Genomic DNA, 21,354 nt, shown 5'->3' with positions numbered 1-21,354 from the left:
AAACTGGGATTTTGGTTTGGTGAGCTAGTTACCCCGTTTCCAGCCTGGAATATAGCCCTTTATTTAGGGCCGTATTTTGTACAGATTCAGAATTGGAGTGGGGCATACAAAAGTAGAGAACTCCTGCACGGTATTTGCCCTGGAAGCAAGCACATGCGTCCCTCTCATTTCCTGAGAGGAAGCCAAAAGATCTGATTGTTAAACCAGGATTGGGACCATCCCGGTACCTGGGCTCTGGTGCTCCTATGGCATCGAGAGAGAAAACGATGTAGCTTACGTTTTATGACTCTGCTAATTTTATAGGGAGAAACCAGCAAAAACCGGGAGCAGAGGATGACTACAACATGGATGAAAACGAGGCAGAATCTGAAACAGACAAGCAGGCAGCCCTTGCGGGGAATGACAGAAACGGAAATGGTAATTAACGGTGGTGGTGGGGTCATTTCATTCATTTCTGCTTTGTGGTCCTTCACTTTTGCAGTGACTGTACGCCAAATCCCAACAATAATAGTGTAAAGAATCCAGCATTAGAAGACTTTGTTTTCTTCAGAAGCCTTCGAGTGTAGGGGCAGTGGAGGGAGGTGAAGGGTTGAAAAGGCCACGACGAAGACCTGTTAGAAAGTCTGCATATATGATGTGGGGCTCAGGCCCTCAGGAATCAGTGAGGATTTGTCTTCAGTGACATTTAGGGACTTCCCAACAAAATGATAGTTCACTGCTTCGTTACTCCACAGCACCAGTTGAAAAGCCCTGATGCACGCACAGAGCTTCCAGGCAGCTGTTTATAGTAGCACTTTGTGTTACTGTTATTCTGAATTTTTGGGGAGTCCAGGACAGCTGCAGGATGATCAGATTCCAGATCTGTCTGCCTCTTGTGACTGGATTCAGGTTGAACATTTTATAGGTGCAGTTGTGTTCCTCTGGCTTCCCACCAGGAGGCACGGAATGGCAGGTTGATCCTTGGTTAAGGTGGTGCCCACCAGGTCTCTCCGTTGCAAAGGTCCATATTCCCTGTGTAATACATTGTCTAGAGGGGGATGCTTTGAAATAGTGTGGCTTTACCATCCATTGAAAACCGTTGTCTAAATAATAACTCCTCACATTTATTAACTGCCGTTCTTTAAGGACCCCCTCACCCCTGACGTGTACACATGTGAGCGCGCGCGCGCGCGCACGCACACACACACACACACTGACTCTGTCTTCCCCCCTTGTTTTAGTTATCACTGTGGACATAAGGTTTTCTTTTTTGAAATTCGTTTTTCCATCAGACTCTTGGTGTTTCTTTCTGTTTCTAAGAGCTCTTTATATGCTGGGGAGGTTGGCCTTTATCTGTGACTTAAGTTGCAAATACTGCCTGGCAGTGTGTCTTGGTTTTGCTTATGGTTTTTTGCCATGTGAAAGTTTCAAAAATTTTTGTCTTTTCTTTTACTAGATAGTCATAGTTTTCTCATCTAGACTTGAAAGGAATTCACCCATGTTTTTGTTCAGTATGCGGTCAGATTTTTCTTTTGGTTCCATTGTGAAATAAAACAGATTCACAAAACCACACATAACAAGTGAGTTTTTAGAAGGTAAACACGTTGTAACTGCCCCCTGCCTCCCTGGTCAAGAAATAGAACTTGGGGGGTCCTCCTGAGGCTCCTTCTCTGTTGCTTGTCCTGTCCCAGCACCTTCCCTCCCTGTACCAGAAATGCCTATCCGCATTTTCTTGAATTTCTTTATGGGTTTATCACTCAAGTGGGCATCCCTGGACACCACAGTTTAGTCTTGCCCGTTTTCTTAAATTTGATATGTCTTTAAGTCTCTGAGTCTCCAGGTTCCCCCTCCATTCCTTTCTCTTTTTGTGTTTACAGTCTGTTCCAAGAGCCACAGCTGTTTGACCTGGAATTTCCCACAATCTGGATAGTGTTGATTGTGTATTCATGATTCGGTGTGGTGTATTCTTCTTTCCTCCCTATTTCCTGCAGATCACCAGCTGATACCTAGGTGGTATTTTAATTCAGCTGTTCCTATTTCATTTGTTAATTGGAATATTTTATAAATAGATGTCAGTGGTATTGTTCATATGGCATAGGCAGGATAAATGCTTCTCCTAAGCATTGGTAATTTACTGTGAAATTTACCAATTTTCATAGTAAGGAATTATTTCCTCTCATCTTCTGAAGATGACCATTTAAAAAATATAAACTTGAGGATTTAAACCTTTCTGACAGGTTTCACTCAGTTGCACTTATTATCCTTTTGGAAGTTCACATTGTCCCATCTTCTTTGGCCAGTGGGGTCTTCCCCACTTTCATCTGAACCTTTTGGTTCTTTTGTCCCTGTCCTGCTCAGCCACTGCTTCACTCCACACAGTGCTTTTTCTCTATGAGGGGCTCTACCTAGGAAGGACCCAGAAAGGAGCCAGTTTCAGAGGGAGCCTCTACCAGCTCCTTTGTCTTTACCATGGACACTCTGTGGTCACTTGCTGTGGGAGTAGCAGAAACACTGCCACTTCCAGCTGCAGTTCTCCCACTGGCCCAGGTACTTTCTGGTGTAAACCTGTTGGCTCTTAGGGCTTCTGTCGTTCTCAGGTCCATCTGATGCTCCATTGCTTCCCTCTGTTTTCTTTCGATGCCCCTATCCTATGGGTCACTGTCCGTGGTTTGTTTTTAACCGCTTGTATTTGGGGGGTCTGCAGGACTCCTTGTCATCTAGTTTTGTTCTAAATGTTCTCCAGTTTTTGAGTTTTTAAATTTAGTTGCTTTATGTAGGGACTCTGAGAGATTCAAAAACTACACCACTGTTTCTACCATCTTTCCAGAATCCTCCTCTGCTTTCATATTTTACATTTAGATCTGTTGAATCGTTTCAGATGTATTCAGGTGGATGGCACAAGGTGTGGGTCCAATTTTCGTTTTCCAAAGGTGTTTCCAATTGGCCCAACACCATCTAATTCACCGTCTCAAAGTTAGTGATTTGAGGTGCTACCGTCATCAAACACTAAATTTTTATATGTACTTGGTCCTAATTTTTGGATTTTCTATTTTTGTTCCATTGGTTTGTCTCTTGATTTGCAGTGTACCACATTACTCTTAACAGCTTTTTAAAAAAACATATGTGGCAAGTTGAGTTCCTCTGGAAAATCCCAGCCAACATCTCTTTGAATAATCCTTTTTTTTTTTTTTTTTTTTTTTTTTTGCTGTACGCAGGCCTCTCACTGCCGTGGCCTCTCCCATTGCGGAGCACAGGCTCCGGACACGCAGGCTCAGTGGCCATGCCTCATGGGCCCAGCCGCTCCACGGCATGTGGGATCTTCCCAGACTGGGGCACGAACCCGTGTCCCCTGCATCGGCAGGCGGACTCCCAACCACTGCGCCACCAGGGAAGCCCCTTCTTTCATTTTTGATTCCTTTTTGAATTCAGATTAGAAGTATATTAGATCTTCTCAGTCTATTTGTGTCTCTTACCCTCTTTTTCATATTTTGTATTTCTGCCTTTCTGATCTGTGTTGAGAATTATTTCCTCAGAATACCTTCCGGTTCAAAAATTTTTCCTTCAGCTATGCCTTATCTGTTCTTTTTCATTTCTAAACTTTCTACTTGGCCATTCTTTATGGGCCCTTATTCCTTGCTCATGTTTTCAAACATCTTTTATTTCTCTATCAGGGTTGTTTCATATTTTCCAATTGCAATATCTGAAAACTTCGTGGGTGTTTCTATTTTGTTTCTGCAGGCTCTCCTCGATCCCTTGTTTCCTTGTGTTTTGTGCTTCTTAACTGTGAGCTACTGCTTTCCTTGGAACTTTATCTGGGGGAAGTCTTTACAGTTGTATTGGATTAGAGGTCGTTTGCCTCTGCCAGTCTCAAGGAGGGTACTACAAACTCACAACCCCTTCAATAAAGTAGATTGTTGCCTTCAGGGTTTTTTTTTTTTTGGACCACATGGAAAATATGAGTTCTAAGTATATACCTGTACAATCATCTCATGCAGTTAAGAATCCCACACTCCACACACTAGGCTTTCTTTCTGTCCCCCTTTCATTGCAAGTTTATTTCCTATTACCTTTAAGCCAAGGATGTAAACCTTTGGGGTTTCAGCTTTATATAGGCATCGCCTTCTTGACTCTCCACCTTGAGGGGAGCCCTTGTCTTTAGGGCCTGTCCTCCTGCACCTTTTGAAGCTGTGAAGGGAGAAGCCCAGAGTCTACAGGCTTCAGCAGAAGTCCTCAGGGAAAAAGCTGGCATTGATGCTTATTACCTTCAGGAGTTGATACTCCCACTTCAGTTTTGGCCTCAGATTCCTCCTTTTAGTGTCATTCATCGGCAATGCATTTTAATGTTTAATTTAATTAAAAAATTTTTTCACTTTTCATTTTGAAATAATTTAGAGTTAAAAAGAAAAACTAGTAAGAATTTCCATATATCCTCCATCCAGGTCCCCCAAATGTTAACATCTTATGTAACCACAGTACAATTATCAAAATGAAGAAATTAATACTGATATAATGCTGTATCTATAGACATTATTCAAATTTCTTGAATTGTCCAACTAATATCCCTTTTCTGGTCCAAGATCTAATCCAGGATCATACATTGCACTTAGCATTGTACTTAGTGTCTTTTAACCTGGAACCTTCTGTCTTTATCATTTATATCATTGATAATTTTTGAAGTGTTCTGGCCAGTTGTTTGGTAGAAAGCTGTTTTAACAATGCATCCTTAAAAAATATCTTTCATATTTTATCCAGCATGTCACTCACTACAGTTGGTTGTTTGGGATTTCTAAAACTGGAAGTCTTAAGTTGATTTTTAAATTATTTTCATAGACTCTTTAATTTTTTTTTTAATGCAAAAGATGAACACATTAGGAGTCAGAATTTTAAACAGATACAAGTTATATGTGTGACTTTGCAGTGAAGCCTTGGGATCATTCATCCCTTATACCCAGGTGTCCTTGTAAGGATTTGACCTTGTACCTGCTAAGACTTCAAACAAATTGAGGAGTTCGGCAAAGGAAAGGAGCTAAATGTTCTGTCAGCTCTTTTAAGAATTTTAAGTTGAAATCATTTTTAAATTATGTCATCAAGATAGTTTAAGACCCTGCTTGCTCCAGGGAGAATTAGAAGAAAGAGGCATTAGCTCCAACTTTATTAGAGAACTTAAAGCAGTCGTTTATTTAATAAAATTGTCAACGATTTAACGTGCAGTAGTTGTAAATGAGGATCTTGCTTTTAGGTTTTATTTGTGATGTGTCTTTTTACGTCCTTTGTGCATCAAAGGATAGAGTAAGGAGGCTGGAAGCCATGTCTAGACATCAGCTCTGTAATGAGAGCTTTGGCGTCACGAAAGCTGACCTAAGTTGCGAATGGCTTTTAGGAGGCAGTGTGCTTGCGGCTAGAGGTGCAGGAACAGAGATTCAGGCAACCCACAAGGTTCACAATCATGTCAAAAGTTCCATGAGAGTACGTTTTATATTGTCCATTTGACAGGACGTTATTTCACTCTTTCACACAATTACGGAGTTTTTAGATGGTTCGGCTATCTTGTCCTTGATTAGCAGTGCAATTCCAAATTGTAATGTTACTGTGGGAGATACAGTTCTCTTTATGACACAGCTTCTAGACATTTATGTCCAATGGGACCTGCCTGGGCTGGGTTTCTCAAAATGTTTAATACTAGAACATTATGTTGTTGTTGTTTTCCTTTTTTAGTTCTTAACGCTGAAAATCAGAAAGGAGGCACAGTAAATTTACTAGAACAGCGAGAAAAGAGGAATCACACACTCTGAACCAAACTGGAATCACACACTTTGTGTCAGAATTGAACAGAGATCACTACAAAATATTCATGAGGGATTGGATACTGTGAAATGTACTAAGTAAAATATCTAAAGATGATTATTGTGGAGTTTTAGTTTGTATTTACTGTGTAGGAAAATGAGATTGTCTTTGAGACACTTTTGAAGTGTCTGTATTGAGATGTCAAAATTGTCGAAATTTGTTGGCTAATAGGTATTTCATGAGAAGATCAACACCAGCAATAGAACACAGGTTCTCCTTCAAGTACGGCAGCAGTAGTTCTACTGTGGAAGTAACTTCTGATGTGAAGGAGGCCCACCGCACTTGCAGAGCTCCTTGTCCTCAGTCCCCTCTGGAGTCATTCTCTTCTCCACATGCTGTGCTGAGTGACGGGTACCAGCCCCTGTTATTTCTCCTCGGTGGGCACTGAATGATTTTTGGTTTATCTTCTTGTACCCACCTCTGGTTCTGACAATCAGTGGCCTAGAGCACTGAGTGTTAACACAAACATCACTAGCAACGGTGTTAAACAAGTCTAAACACAAAGGTGTTCTGTGCGATAATTTTTTAAAAGATTACTTGTATGATAACCCTTGTCATTAATGTACAAAATGCTTTTAAGTGACTTGTAATTTGAATACTTGTGATGTATACTTGCTTTGCTTAATATGTGTGGGCAAAGCAAAATCTTGTGTAACAAGTCCTTAGACTTTTGTGGATTAGACTTTTGACACATCAGGGGCCAAAGCAGAGCTGACCCTGGCTGCCTGCGGCAGAACAGTGAGGGCAGCACAGTACTGTGGGGAGAACTGCCTACTTCGCTACTAGAAGAAAAGAAGAGAAAGTTAATGTTGAAAGATATATATACATCATTACAAATTTGGAGAGATTAGAAAGTCAAGAGAAATGCAATAGTTGTTTGTGTCAGTTTACATTTAGCATGTGGTAAAGAACTATCACAAAACTGATTTAAAAATCGAAAGTTAATCTGAAAACGACTAATCATAATTTACATTAATAGTGACGTCAGGTTTGACTCGAGTTGGTTCTTAACATTTTAAGGTAAATAGACTCTTGCCGGGCTTGTGAATGACTGGCAAAGTCACACTAATGACCTTTAGTGAGGCTCTCTAAAGGGTAGGTGGGTGGTGATGCTTATTAAAATACATTTTGAGTCATGGGATTCGAGATGCAGGGGCCTCAGGTCATTGGACATAACTAACTCCCTTGTTTACAGAGAAGAAACTGGGGCCCGGAGGAGTTCTGAAGCTTCTCCAGGCCAGCAGCCCGTGAGCTGGAGTGCCTGCGTCCCGGCCAGCTGTGGACTCCGGGTGCCACTGGCAGTCACCGAGGGCAGGTCCTGGTTTGCATTCAGGTTAAGATGTCCAGCTCGAATGCTGTGTGATATTCTCCTACCTAATCCCTAAGATTAAACTTTCTACCCAGAAAAGGCAACTGAAGAAGGGTATGAAAGTAGCTTTATGAATCTAAGTCCTTGTGCAGCCTCCCTCTGTGTCTTAGTCTTAGGGTTGATATTCTCTCTTGCTTAGCCTTTATTCATCTCATGTTTAATCAGTGTGCCTAGAGTTGCGGAGAAATAAAATACTGTTAGTTCAACTTTTAAAACTGCTTTCAGTTTTCCCTTCATCCCCTGTTGGATCCCTAAGGAAATCAGCTTGTAAACTGTGGATTAAGCATGGTGGTTTGCCTTATAAATTCAACCTTTCGTGGAATGAGATGTCATTGTAAATTTAAAAAACCATGATTTCATCTCCTGTACAGAGGCACCAAAGGGCCATTTGTTCAGGAGGTGTGTACTCTAGCTATTTCTTCAAGCAGTCATGCTTTATTACTGTTGACTTCCCTTAGGATCACAGACACCTCTTCCAAGGAATAATCTAGAGGTGTCACAGTTATTTAAAAAACAAACAAAACCTGTGTAATAAAGCATCAAATAGATATCAGACCCCCAACCTTGGTCTTTTGGGTTCATCCAAAATTAAACCAGCAGGTAGTCCAATTTTTAATAGGTTTATATAAACTCTATTTGATTCACAACCCTCCTCTATACTCTCAGATGGTGAGCAGACAGGAGTGATGATTCATTTGATCTTTTTTCCTGCAGGTAGGACTGCAGATGAAGATTCCCTAAAGCAATTTTGGATTAGATTTCATGAATTATCTTAATCACCACACACAGTATATACCTTCATGTGATAGAATTTGAGAAACAAACCATTATCTGTTAAGTCAGTATGCTGTCATTAAATAACTAGATTGATAACTAGCCTGATAGTTTTAATTGGTAATAGGTGGCTATCTATTCATAGTAGAACTTGGAATGGTGAAAGAAAATTGTGATTTCAGGGTCCTTTAAGGTCCAGGGGGAATTGGTCTATTCCCACTATGTATTTTAGCCTAAAAGAATATTATAAATAAATGATAATTTATAGGACACTCAACTTCTAACACTTGTCTTTGAAATAAGTTTGAAAACAAATATATACATTTTAAAGTTTCCATTAACTGTGGGTTATATTAACATTTTTTCACATAGTTAGCTTAGACTGAAAATGTTCATTAGTGTTAGAAAGTTGGGGAAATGGCTTATCTCGTGTATTTAAATGTTTGTATGTTTGTGTACTATTTCAGCTCAGAGGGCAACACTTAAAATGTACTAAGCCACTGTTCCGTAACAGCTGGTTTGTAAAATTCTGGTAACATATACACTGAAGGATTACGCAGAAGTAGTTATCTTGCCATGCACTTAAAAAAAAACAAAGAAACAAAAATACTAAACTAAAATGCTTCTGTCCTTGTTGATGCGCCTGTGAAACACATCTCTGGGGAAGTTACATGACTTGACATATTCTCATCTGTAAACTATATATAAACTTAAGGTGACATTCTTATAAACCAGGACCCTAATCAAGACAAAATGCCTATTTTTAATCCACAAATGCCTATTTTTTATCCTTACTCCTTAGAATAAAATTAAATGTTCTAGGGACTTGCCTGCTGGTCCAGTGGTTAAGACTTTGCCTTCCAGTTTAGGGGGTACGGGTTCAATCCCTGGTCAGGGAGCTAAGATCCCACACGCCTCGCAGCCAAAAAACCAAAACATAAAACAGAAGCAGTATTGTAACAAATTCAATAAAGACTTTAAAAATGGTCCACATCAAAAAAAAAAATCTTAAAAAGAAAAAAAGTTCTAAAGTAGAACAAAAATCCTGAGTCAAGTGACATAGGCTTAATACTTCATACCCCTACAGAGATTCTAATACTGTGGGAGTGCTTGGTAAATATTTGACTATTTAAAGTCCAAGTAAATGACTGTGACTGACCAGTGTTTTGCCTTTTAGAATCTTTATAAACAGATTTAGATAAACAAGTGCCTTTTTAGAATGAATGTTAATAAACACATGGGAATTAGGATAAAAAACTCAAGGCTTATTAAGAGGTAAGCCGGAGTCTTTGTGGAAGAGCTCCTGATGTTAGAGCTTGCTTTTTACTAACTTCTCTCTCTTAAAGCTGTAATGAAGTGCAATGGAACCTCCAGTATAATGTAACATGTCTGCTTTATCCAGTATAATGTAACATGTCTGCTTTATCCAGAAATCAAACCTTCACCTGAATGTTTTAACTCAGTCCAAAAAAGCTGCTGCATTATCAACATTTAACATCTGAGCATCATTTAAAAGAGTAGTTCTGTGACCTTAACCAGCAGTCTACAACTGCCAGTTTTTTCCCTGTGAAGGATATCTTGGTATAATAACATCCTTACTCTTGTTTTTTGAGATGGGTTCATTCAGAAGTTATTCGGGAAGTCAACAGATAACACATCTGTGGTCAAAACAGAGCACCACACTTTCCTTTAAACTTGGCTTAATGTTTGAATTCTAAACAGAGGTTGCAGGTATTTTATCTTTGCAGTAGTTTAGAAATTCAGAGTTTTACATAACTTTATGTGATCCTGGAAAAGCTGATACATTCTCTTTTTAAGTAGAAGGCAATGTTAGCAGAAAAAAGTCTGAAAAAAGAAAAAACAGAAAAAAGTCTTATAGTGTAAGTGAATGCAACTTCTTCACTTCACTGGAAGCAAACTGTTTAGGGGTAAAGCTACCAGACTCCCAACTTGCCACCTCCAAGTTCCTACTTCCAAATTCCTCTGCACTCTTAGTGTCCTGTGTTCTCACCATCAAGTGTCTCTGCTATTAAAGGGAACCCCGGAGGCCTTGTTTTACCTCCTCTATTCAGTTTTCCAACAAATTGCCTCCAGGATGTCTTTTACATTTTTAAAAGATCCACATCCCGTTAATTGAGTGAGCAGGTTCTGGAACAATGAAGGCCTTTTTCTCAAGTTTATACTACAGCTGGGAAGACAGAAACAATTAACTACTTAAATTACAACTGAAAATGCTAAGCACTTTTAAAGGGTTTGGCCTAAACCAGGAGATGGAAATGCCTTCTCTGAAGATATCACATTTCAGCTGAAACTCGAAGGATAAAGGGAAGCTATCCAAGAGAAGAGGCTTGCTGGTCAGAGGAAAAGCAACAGAGCTGCAGCTTGAGAAGCCAAGGGGAGAGGGCAGAAATGAAGTGGCCAAATTGGGCGTCGGTGGGTGAAGACTATATCATTAACCAGAGAATAGTGGATGTTTTACGATCATACCAGCTCCTCCGAGGCAATGACTCTGTCTCCGTTACTTCACCCCACTCACTCACACCTCAGCTTACTCTCCAGATTCTGCCCCACCTCTTAAAGAAAGGTCTCCCTGTTGTCGCCAGCAACCTTTTGTCAGATCCAATGGGCCCATTTTGGTCCTTATCTTAGGCCTTCCAGTTGTTTGTGGCCCTGCATTGTTTATTTTCTGGCTAAATCTCCTTTGCATGCTTTTGCGTAGCCGGAGCGGAACTCTCCTAAACTTTTCTAAACAGGGTGCTCTTTGACCAATAACTGAGGTGATGTTTTAGAAAAGTCAGAGTCTTGAAAATAGTGACATAAAAACTTTGCCAGAAAGTGGCAGGGCGTGATTTTAAGGTGCTCAGTTATGTTTCATCGACCTGCTCCCCCCACCTCTGTTCCCTGGCCCACTCTTAGAACTTGGCTGTCCCAACTCTATTCCTTGGGACCAATCTCAGGCTCTTCTACAGGCTCCCTGAGCAATTGCAACCCCCAGTCCAGGCTTTAGTTTACATCTTTGCAGCCACTTAGTCCTCAGTTCATGTCTACGCAAGAATGCACCTTTCAGCTCCACACCAGACTACTTGCTGTCTTCACTAGGATGTCTTTCAACGACATCTCAACAGGGAATTCCCTGGTGGTCCAGTGGTTAGGACTCCACGCTTCTACTGCTGGGGGGCCTGGGTTTAACCCCTGGTTGGGGAACTAAAATATCGCAAGCCACGCAGCCGGAAGAAAAAAAAAAAAAGACATCTCAGCATCTAAAACAATCTTCATCCCCAAACCTTGTCTCCTATTTTGCCTATATAAGCAGTGGCACCACTCCATCTAGTTATCAAAGCCATAAAACCTACAAATCATCACCCTTGATTCCCACAGACTCACCCAATCATTACCAAGTCCTGTACCTCCTTTATCTTTTGATTCTATTCACTTTCCTCTATTCCCTCTGCCACTACCTTAATTAAGACCAGCCATCATTTCCTCTCACCAAAGGAGCTTCCCTGCCTACAGCCTTGTCCCCTTTTGAACCAGCAGTCTTGAGCAAGCAGATCTGATTTGATCCTTTTGTTTCCCCGAATCAAACCTTTTAGTGGTATCCACCAACATCAGACAGTCAAATTCATTCACCTGGCTTCCCAGGTTCTGGAGGACCTGGCCTCCCCTTACTTCTCAAGCGCATCCCTCCAGTCCCTTGTCCTGCTCTATACTTTAGTCAAACTGCCACCTTCTCATCTCAGGCTTGTGCACATCTGTGTCCCAGTCTAGGACCCCTTTAACAGCTAATGCCTCTTAACCTTTGGGACCCAGATGAGATGGAGACTTTCTCCGTAAATCTTTTATGTAAGGTGGTTCTCCTACACCAGCATACTGCGTTTCCCCAGAATAAAGACCTGTCTGCTTTCCTGCATTCTTAAGGTTGTTAGATCTGAGGGGAGAGGCGGTCTTATTTACCCCATCATTTTTTTTAGCACCTCGAATGGCAGATATTTTAAAAGTTCTAAAAAATGTAACTTTCAGCTTTTCTGATTAGAAACCTGCAGTTAAAACTTAGGAACAATCTGCTCTTAAGAAGACCCACTCCTGAAAAAACAGCCTTAGGTGCTCTCTAATTAGGCAGAACACTTGCTCAGTAACCTTCATTTACATTAGCTGACCTAATTAGACATCATTTAAAAAATGCCAGAGTGCCCTCTTAATCCAACAGTCCCTGGTGGCCCTGACCCCGCATTCTTCTAGCTTGCCTCAGGCTCTTCTTGGTGGTCTGCAAAATCTTGCTGTTTTTTATCCTCTATGCATTTTCTTTTAATTCTTTCTTCTACTGCCTCTTTTCTACCATTTCTTTGTCTTTTTTGTTTGAAGTGTTCAGAAATTACCAGCCAGAAACAGTGTTCCTTCTCAAAAAACTAACCAAATAGCTAACAACAGGTATATTCTTTATCTCTTCATAGCTCAAGTTTCTACTGTACAGCCTACTTTATTTTTAAAGACTTCTGGATTCTGAGATTTCCGGATGCCTACTGGCTGTTCCTGGATGACACACGTGTCGCCAGTCTACTTCAACAGCCACGAAGGAGGGGGTCAGGAAAGTTCTTACTCTATAGCCGACAAGATCTGCTCAGGTTAGCTGCTTGCAAATATTTCCAGAAGTAAAGTTTCAATAATCACATTTGCAAGAAAGGTGTCAAATAAGAATTAGGATATTTGAAACTCAGAAACCACAGAGCAAATATAAAATGGTTGCTAGTCTTAAGCCAAGCCAAAAGTCAATTTAAGTTAGGCGCAGGGTAGCTCATTCTGCTAATAGTGTTGCTTCCTGTGGAGGAGAAGGAAAGGCCCCCAGAGGCCATGGCAGCTTGACACAGAACAGCAGAGCAGAGACAGGAAGAGGAACTGGCAGCAAAGGAAGAAGGGTGAAGCCACTGGCACTGGGCATTTGTAGGTATAGGTGATTTAAGTCAATTTTCAAAGCCAGAGGATGCTGGAAAGACCCTGATTGAAAATGTCTGATGGGTTAAACTGTGAAGTAGTAAACAGAAAGGAGTATGCCGTGTTGAAACCTAACTCTAAAAATGAACAAATCTATACAGTCTTATCTTCTGAATGTCACTAGCAAACATGATGTAATCTTTTAAAAGTGCCAAAAGTAACAGTTAAAGGATTAAAAAAAAAATCTATATTCTGACAGGTATATAATTTAAGATACCATGACACATAAAATCACAATCCCCGTGTAATTTAGTCTCCCTATATAGCTAGGAGGCCCCCCAAAATCCCCTTAAAATGTATTTTGCCCAAATCCCATGTGTTTAAAAAATCCCTTAATTTGAAACTTCTTTTGGATAATGTTTGAACTACTCAAACATTAAGAGTAATAAACACCTTCAATTCTTAACATGTATCAACACAGTGCTATTGTTTTTCATCTCCAGTAGTGCATTTTTTGTCAAGAAATTTATTAACCTTTACAAACACTATTTTCACTCAATCATTCATAAAAAATGATTTCTGAGTAAATCTGTAATAAAACCATATAATGTTCATCAATGCATTCAATAAGACCAGTTTCATCCATGGAACATAATAAACCACTTTAAAACAGCAGTTTTCATTCACGTCATGTAAGGCTGTCAAATTAAAAGTATTCCTTATAATGGGTTGTTACCCAAGAAATCCATTTCACTTCATGTAAGACTGATGGATAGATCCTCTAAGAGTAGAATCTGTAAGTAGACTTCACCTCTTTGGTCACCTTTTCAGTCTCTCTTTCAAACAAGTTTCACAACAGGAAAATATTTGTGAGCAGAGAAATCAAATTCAGGAGGAACCTGTAAAGAAAACAAAGTCAATTTATGTATCTTATACATATTCAGACAGTAAACAAAATAAAGACTACTATAATTTTAGAGTTTCTCATGTTTTTAGAGACAAGGCAGCACAAAAGAGATTTAAAAGAAAATGATGTAGCTTATCTCTGGTTTATGAAGGTCATTAGAAAACATGCTGAGCAGCGGTTTTCTAACTTCAGAGAATAGTTAACAAAGGAAAATGGACTTAAATTACAGGAAAAGGTCATGGGCCAGCAATTCTTTTTTTAGTTCCAGGGTCGCTGATACTCCTGAGCAATGAAATGAATCACTGCTAAAGCAGAGCAGGAGATAAGAGAGATCACAGAAAAGTAATGGGAGTAAACAAACAGACGTTACGCATATAATGGGCAAATGCCACCAAAAATGCCTCGGTGGTTGGCCTCTTCTGCACTGAATGTTAATACAGCACTCATGATACAACAGCATTACCAATGGAAGCTTACAGAATCTTCCATGTCCTGAGCCATTAAAGGCTCTAATTATTGAAGCATTCACTTTTCTAAAGGCAGATGACTTTTTAAATAACTCTCCCATAAATTTGTTTACACACATTTTCTTTTATTACCTTAAGTCATTCAGTAATTTACATGGAAGCGAAGACTTTAGAGATTTTAAGTCAATAAAATCTTTAAGTTTCAAGGAAAAACAGCAAGCTCTGATCTATTTTCTGCCACTGAATCTCTTTTAGAATAGTTTTTATGAGCGTTTTGACTTTTTTGTAATATTTATTCATCTTACTGAAAAAAAAATGAAGTTTTACAATAAATTAAGACCACTTATTTTCCCTACAATATACTTACCTTAGATTCCTTTTTGTGTCCTCCTGCCAATAACTTCACAACCACGAAGTTGGGTTTGGCAACCTTTAAAATTCTATTGACCTAAACAATGAGCAACATTAAGCTATCAAAACATAAAATTCATAGTCAAAATGTATTGATTTATAGATAATAAGAGGAAATTGGCACAATGTACGTGTTGCTATTTTATTAAAATATTTTATTAAAAGGTAATTTAAAAACATGAACACCATCATACGTCTTTTAGTAACACAGAACTCTAGTAGTCAACCATGAAGACTTGAAAGGGCTACTGTATCTCTTTTTCATTAAAATGAAAGATATTACACTGCAAAGTCCTACAAAGACAATACAATGTAGTGTTTGGGGCATGGACTCTGAAGTTAAGCTGTCCGTTTTCAAATTCCAGCTTTGCCACTAACTAGCTATGAAACCTCTGGAAGTTTTCTAACCTCTCTGTTCCTTAGTTTCTTCATCTGTAAAAATAGAGATAATAATTTACCTTTCCCACAAAGATTTGTTCTGAGGATTAAGTGAGTTAATATATATTATGAGCTGAGACCCACACCTGGCAGGTAATAAGTGTCCTTTAAGTGTTAACTGTTACTTCTGACAACCATTTGTCTAAAAGACTTCTGAACACATGAATAACAATGGAATGAAATATTCACTTCTCTTAAGAGGAAGTAATGGGCAGCTTGAAGGAAAATAAGTTCCCATTGCCCTCTTAGTGACCTCACTTGACACATCACCACGAGTTCAGTAACTGCTTCTCCTCAGCTCCAGATCACACATCCACTTACCTACACGACTACTCCATTGGGACATCCAAAAGCCATGTCCAAAACTGAGCTCCAGACCTTCCCAGCCCTGTCTCCCCCATGCTCCAGCCTACAGTCTTCCCTACATGACTCAATCTACCCTGGTGGTGCTCAGGCCAAAAGCCTCAAAACCCTCCTTGACTCTTTTTCTCTTACCCCACATCCAATCCATCACCATCAATCCCATTGACTAGGCCTTAAAATTCACAGAGGACGCAATCACTTCGGATCCACTAGCACCACCACCTTTCAACTGGATCATAGCTATGGCCTCTAACTGGCTCTCCTGCTTCCACCCTTGGTCCCACCACAGTCTATTTTCAGCACAGTGGCCAGAGTGATCCTTTAGAACAAAAATCAGATCTGGTCACATCTCCGCTCAAAACTCTCCAACAGCTCACCCCCTTGTTCACCTCACTCCAACACAAAGCCCTTGGCGGGCTTCTCTGGTGGCGCAGTGGTTGAGAGTCCACCTGCCGATGCAGGGGACACGGGTTCATGCCCCGGTCTGGGAAGATCCCACATGCCGCGGAGCGGCTGGGCCCGTGAGCCATGGCCGCTGAGCCTGCGCGTCCGGAGCCTGTGCTCCGCAACGGGAGAGGCCACAACAGTGAGAGGCCCGCGTACCGCCAAAAAAAAAAAGCCCTTGGCTGTTCCTCAAATACAACAGGGCACACTCCTACCTCTGCACCTTTACACATAGTGGATCCCTCTGCCTAGAAGGCTCCATCCCCAGAGGGCCACGTGACTTGCTTCTTCACCTTCTTCCAGGGCTTGCTCAGCGGCCAACTTATTTAAAAATGTCTAATCCCCTCCACCTGCCTCCTTGTAGCATTCACTATCCCTATTCCCAGCTTGATCTTTCTTCATAGTACTTATGATCTTCTAATACACTATATAACATTTATTTATTTACTGCTTGCCTCCCCTGCCCCCAGGAGGGCCCAGATTTCTGTGTTTTTTCCCCTGCTGGAACCTACCAGAGTGCTTAGGACCTAGTAGGCACTCAACAATATTTGCTGAGTTAAATAAATGAAGTCCACTAAAAGAAATATTCCATCTATTACAGGCACCTTCCTCTAATTTTTATACTCCCCCCTTTTATTTTCTTTCATTACGTGACTATATATGATTTTTTAAAAAAGTCATCTCTCTCCTACCCCTCTTCCCTAAGGCACTTAGCAACCCTCCTAAGAAGCAAACACTGTTATTAATTCTTATGTATCTTTCCAGAGATATGTTATATTCATATAATATTGCCACACATACATGTAGTCTTTTTTTCTTCCCCTTGACTGAAAGGGCAGCATACTATACATACAGATTTTAAGCTTGCTTTTTAAACGTCTTATATTCTGAAGAACATTCCATTACAGTAAATAAATATCTTCCTTGTCCTTTTTAGGGCTGCACGGTACTCTACTGCACGATGAAAAGTCATGTAACAGTTCCCTCTGATGGACACTAAAGTTTCCTCATTTTTTTACTATTACAAATCCTGCTGTAATAAATACTCTTGTATATTCATCATTTCCCACATGTGCACATGTATCTATAAGATAAATCCCAAGAAGCAGAATTTCTGGGCCTAAGGACATGTGATTTTTGACAGATTGCTAAAATACCCTTCCATGGAGGCTGTACCAAGATATACTCCACAAAATGGTCTGTGTTACAGGTAACTCTCATTTACAGAATAAATGCATTTCAATAAAATCAGGTATAAATTATGAAACTAACAAAAGGCTGAAACAGTATTTTATATTTTACAAGTTCTAAACTCTGTAGAATGATACTCAAAATAGTCTTCAAAAACAAGTCTTTATTTTAAATGGTCAAGTGGAATACAGTTATTTTTACTTCCTGTGATAATTGACCAGATCATTTTTTAGACTTAAGATTTATATAATTATATTTTAATACAGTAAACTATAAATCAAAAATTTTAAATCTTAACAACTGAACTGTGCATCAATCTGGATCTTATTTCTATTCTTTCTGCTTACTTTATGGTTCTAAGTCTTCATTTCTCTTTGCATTGATTTCTAAATGTACACAAAGGAGATATTTACATCACTTCTTTCATCAAATAATTTTAAGTCTGACAAGGTTAGGTTAGCAAAGCTATTTGAAATCCTTAGCAGAAACACTGACAGGCTTCATTTATTAATACTATAAGGTTCGTTTTATAATTAAACTGTACTGTCATCCAGTAGTAAGATAGGTACTTCCTGCCAAGCTTTTCCTCTAGAATTACTGTGACTGCAGTCTTACCTCATGGTCTGGGTTTGGGATATTTTCCAATATCATTTTTGCCTGCTGAAAGTGCTTACTAGCTGCCACATACAGTTCTGGAGACTGAGGAGGAGGGCTATATTTATTGAGGTCAGACATTTCCTAAAAAAAAGAAATACTATTATTTAAAACATGCTTAATATGAAAAAACTCTAAAATACCTTTTTTTAATTAAAGAATTCTACACTGATTATCCATTCACATACAGACACTAAAGCAAACATTTGGCATGTCCCTATTTTTTTTTTTTTTTTTTTTTTTGCGGTACACGGGCCTCTCACTGTTGTGGCCTCTCCCGTTGCGGAGCACAGGCTCCGGACGCGCAGGCTCAGCGGCCATGGCTCACGGGCCCAGCCGCTCTGTGGCATGTGGGATCTTCCTGGACCGGGGCACGAACCCGTGTCCCCTGCATCGGCAGGTGGACTCTCAACCACTGCGCCAACAGGGAAGCCCCCTATTCAATTTTCAACCTTCATATACCACACCTCATATTATTCTCATATTTAAATAACTGTTAATGTGATGAGTATATCCAAAATCAAATAATTTTCCTACTATTTAAAACTGCTATTTTATTACTTTATCCCATTGATCCAATACTAGTTTGACTTGACTATTTTAACAAAATGTCTAGGTACGAACAGCCCATATCCAAGGAGGTCTAAGACTAACTATTTTACAATTATTTTAAGGAGCAGGTTCACCTTGAACTGCAGATAGTGCACTGGCGGTGGTGTCATTACACTGTTGAATGGAGCAAATCTGTGCTCGTATCGAACTTGTTCACTATCGAGCTCAAACTTGGGTTTTCGTACTTTGCCATCCATGTCAAATGCTACCATGGTCTACAGTAAAAAAAGAGAGAAAAACAGATGGTATTAATATGAAAATGTGAACATCCTCATTAATACAGAATAGAAAACAAGAAACAGCTATTTACACATAGTTAATCAAAAAAAGGCTCAGAAATCAGAAACAGGGAGAGAAAAACTGACTTTAGTATTCATTTTGATATCCTGAGCCACCTTTTATACAAAAAATGTTCAAGTTCCAATGTCTAATATATTACTAATTTTCCTAGTGAAATGATGCCACATGCACATTATTCTTCCTAATGCTTTTATAATAGCTTTGAAACCTTCAAGTAAAAGCTCCTGAAGAGAAAGTAGAATATAATTTTTATAAGAAAAGCATTGGTCCTGTTTTTCAAACAGAAGTCCATATTGTTTTATGTATTTTAATATAAGTTGCCTTAAATAATTTCTTGAACTGCCAAGCACAACTTAAGAGTTACTAACTCCTAAAAATGGCTGCTTTGCTTAAGCCATTTACTGTGGAGCTTGCCCCATTCCTAATACACTTCTAAAAAAAATCCAGACCCCATCTCTTCTAAGAAACCTTTCCTGATCATCAATCAGAAGTAAACTCTTCCTTCTCTTAGTACCTATGCCACATATATGTCACCTGGCCTGTCATTAACTAGGCACGTGACACAAGGATCACATCTGATTAGACTTGGTATGCTGCAATGTAGCCAGTACAAGATATCTGACACATGACAAGGGTTCAATATTTGTTAAACAAATTAGTAAACCACTAGACTTTGAAAAAAGGTAATTTTCAAGCAGATAGTAAAAATAAAGGTGAAATTAGAACCTGGAAAGAATCACAGAAGAGGGTTCATTTTATTGGGTTGGCCAAAAAGTGCCTTCGGTTTTCAAGAAAAAATAAAAGACACATTTTTCATTTTCACCAAGAACTACATTGAACAACATATTTACCCTTTCTGTTCCACTACCTTCTGCATTTTTCAGGCAACTTCATAATTCCATCTTCCCAAAACTTTTTATCTTTTTGAGCAAAGAACTGTTCCAGGTGCCTTTCACAGTCTTCCAGGGAATTGAAATTTTTTCCATTAACAGAATTTTGTAAAGACAGAAATAAATAGAAATCCGAAGGTGCAATGTCTGGTGAATACGGTGGATGAATCAGAACTTCCCAGCCAAGCTGTAACAGTTTTTGCCTGATCATCAAAGAAACAGGCAGTCTTGTGTTATCCTGATGGAAGATGATGCGTTTTCTGTTGACTAATTCTGGATGCTTTTTGTCGAGTGCTGCTTTCAGTTGGTCTAACTGGCAACAGTACTTGTTGAAATTAATCGTTTGGTTTTCCCGAAGGAGCTCATAATAGAGGACTCCCTTCCAATCCCACCGAATACACAACATCACCTTCTTTGGATGAAGACCAGCCTTTGGTGTGGTTGGTGGTGGTTCATTTCACTTGCCCCACAATCTCTTCCATTCCACATTATTGTACAGTATCCACTCCTCACTGTCCGTCACCATTTGTTTTAAAAACGGAACGTTTTCATTACGTTTAAGTAGAGAATCCCATGCACAAATATGGTCAAGAAGGTTTTTTTCGCTAAACTTATGTGGAACCCAAACATCAAAGCGATTCACATAACCAAGCTGCTGCAAATGATTTTCAGCGCTTGATTTGGCTATTTTGAGTATGTTGTCTATCTCCCGCGTAGGATAACGTTGACTGTTCTCAATTAATATCTCAATTTTATCGCTATCAACTCCAACTGGTCTACCCAACCATGGAGCATCGTTCAGCGAGAAATCTCCAGCACAAAACTTCGCAAACCACTTTTGACATGTTCGATCAGTCACAGCACCTTCTCCATACACTGCACAAATCTTTTTTTGCGTTTCGATTGTGTTTTTACCTTTCTTGAAATAATAAAGCATAATATACCAAAAATGTTGCTTTTCTTCCATTTCAATATTAAAATGGCTACACAAAAATTCACCAATTTTGATGTCATTTTTAAATGCACACTGAATATGACAGCTGTCACATACAATCTAACAAAATTGTTTCAAATGAAGTTAAAGACAACTAAGTGCTACCAGAGCCATCTTACAGAAAAAACTGAACGAACTTTTTGGCCAACCCAAGAATTAAACAATGTAATAGCAATGTAGCAACTTACTTTAAACATTCCAGCACACATATTCTGATATGCCTGGCTCATTGTGATCTCTCGGCTCAATGGGCGAACTGTAATTAGAAAGAAAATCATCCAAACTCTTTCCCTCTTCCTCTTGCATTACTGCAGGAGAAATCTAAATTTTAAAAAAACCTTCTTTCTACCTTGTTTACTAAATTAAAATTTCAAAGTTTGTTCCTACAGGCTAAATTTTATTTTATGGCCGAAATATACAAATAATAAAATATAGCAGAAAGTTTAAACAATAACTGTGCTCCCAAATAGTTAAAACCACAAGATTTTAGTATGAATTAATTGTAATTTCTTCTCAAGTCACAATACAGGGACTTCTTTTATAGGAAAGCCATGGATACAAGTCATTTAATGACCCACCCAAAGTGTTGAAATCTGAAGGGAACACAAAGCACTATTTTGTAACAATTGTAGCCTATCTGTACCCTCCCATGAGTGATTAACAGGGGAGTCTCTCTGAAACATTTCTTTCTCCTCATGGTCCTTGGGCAGTATGCTGAAGTGCTCTGTGATCATCCTTCTGTGCTGACTGTAACAGCACAACTCCAGATTTCCTTCCTTCCTGAACTG

At 39.4% G+C, this 21,354-nt stretch overlaps 2 protein-coding genes across 8 annotated transcripts in view; one reads left to right on the top strand and one right to left on the bottom strand.

Annotated features, from left to right (window-relative positions):
- The window catches only part of GOLM1 (golgi membrane protein 1), a 56,144-nt gene extending 47,901 nt beyond the window's left edge, over positions 1–8,243 (top strand). For 2 of the 4 annotated variants that reach the window (XM_060155361.1, XM_060155358.1), the window contains 2 exons: positions 304–417; positions 5,695–8,243. In XM_060155361.1, coding sequence (XP_060011344.1) covers positions 304–417; positions 5,695–5,771 — 191 coding nt within the window. In that variant the 3' untranslated portion in view covers positions 5,772–8,243. The remainder of the gene's footprint in view (positions 1–303; positions 418–5,694) is intronic. The other 2 variants (XM_060155359.1, XM_060155360.1) reach the window with 2 other exon arrangements.
- Positions 8,244–13,401: 5,158 nt separating this feature from the next.
- Positions 13,402–21,354, bottom strand: part of NAA35 (N-alpha-acetyltransferase 35, NatC auxiliary subunit) — an 87,754-nt gene continuing 79,801 nt past the window's right edge. For 2 of the 4 annotated variants that reach the window (XM_060155354.1, XM_060155357.1), the window contains 5 exons: positions 20,755–20,822; positions 18,457–18,597; positions 17,732–17,854; positions 14,637–14,717; positions 13,402–13,794 (listed from right to left, as the gene is read on the bottom strand). In XM_060155354.1, coding sequence (XP_060011337.1) covers positions 13,735–13,794; positions 14,637–14,717; positions 17,732–17,854; positions 18,457–18,597; positions 20,755–20,822 — 473 coding nt within the window. In that variant the 3' untranslated portion in view covers positions 13,402–13,734. The remainder of the gene's footprint in view (positions 13,795–14,636; positions 14,718–17,731; positions 17,855–18,456; positions 18,598–20,754; positions 20,823–21,354) is intronic. The other 2 variants (XM_060155355.1, XM_060155356.1) reach the window with 2 other exon arrangements.

Source organism: Lagenorhynchus albirostris, chromosome 7 (assembly GCF_949774975.1).
Source record: "Lagenorhynchus albirostris chromosome 7, mLagAlb1.1, whole genome shotgun sequence".
NCBI classification, from domain to species: Eukaryota; Metazoa; Chordata; class Mammalia; order Artiodactyla; family Delphinidae; genus Lagenorhynchus; species Lagenorhynchus albirostris.
The sequence above is the reverse complement of the archived record's forward strand: the minus strand, read 5'-3'. Positions and strand labels throughout refer to the sequence as shown.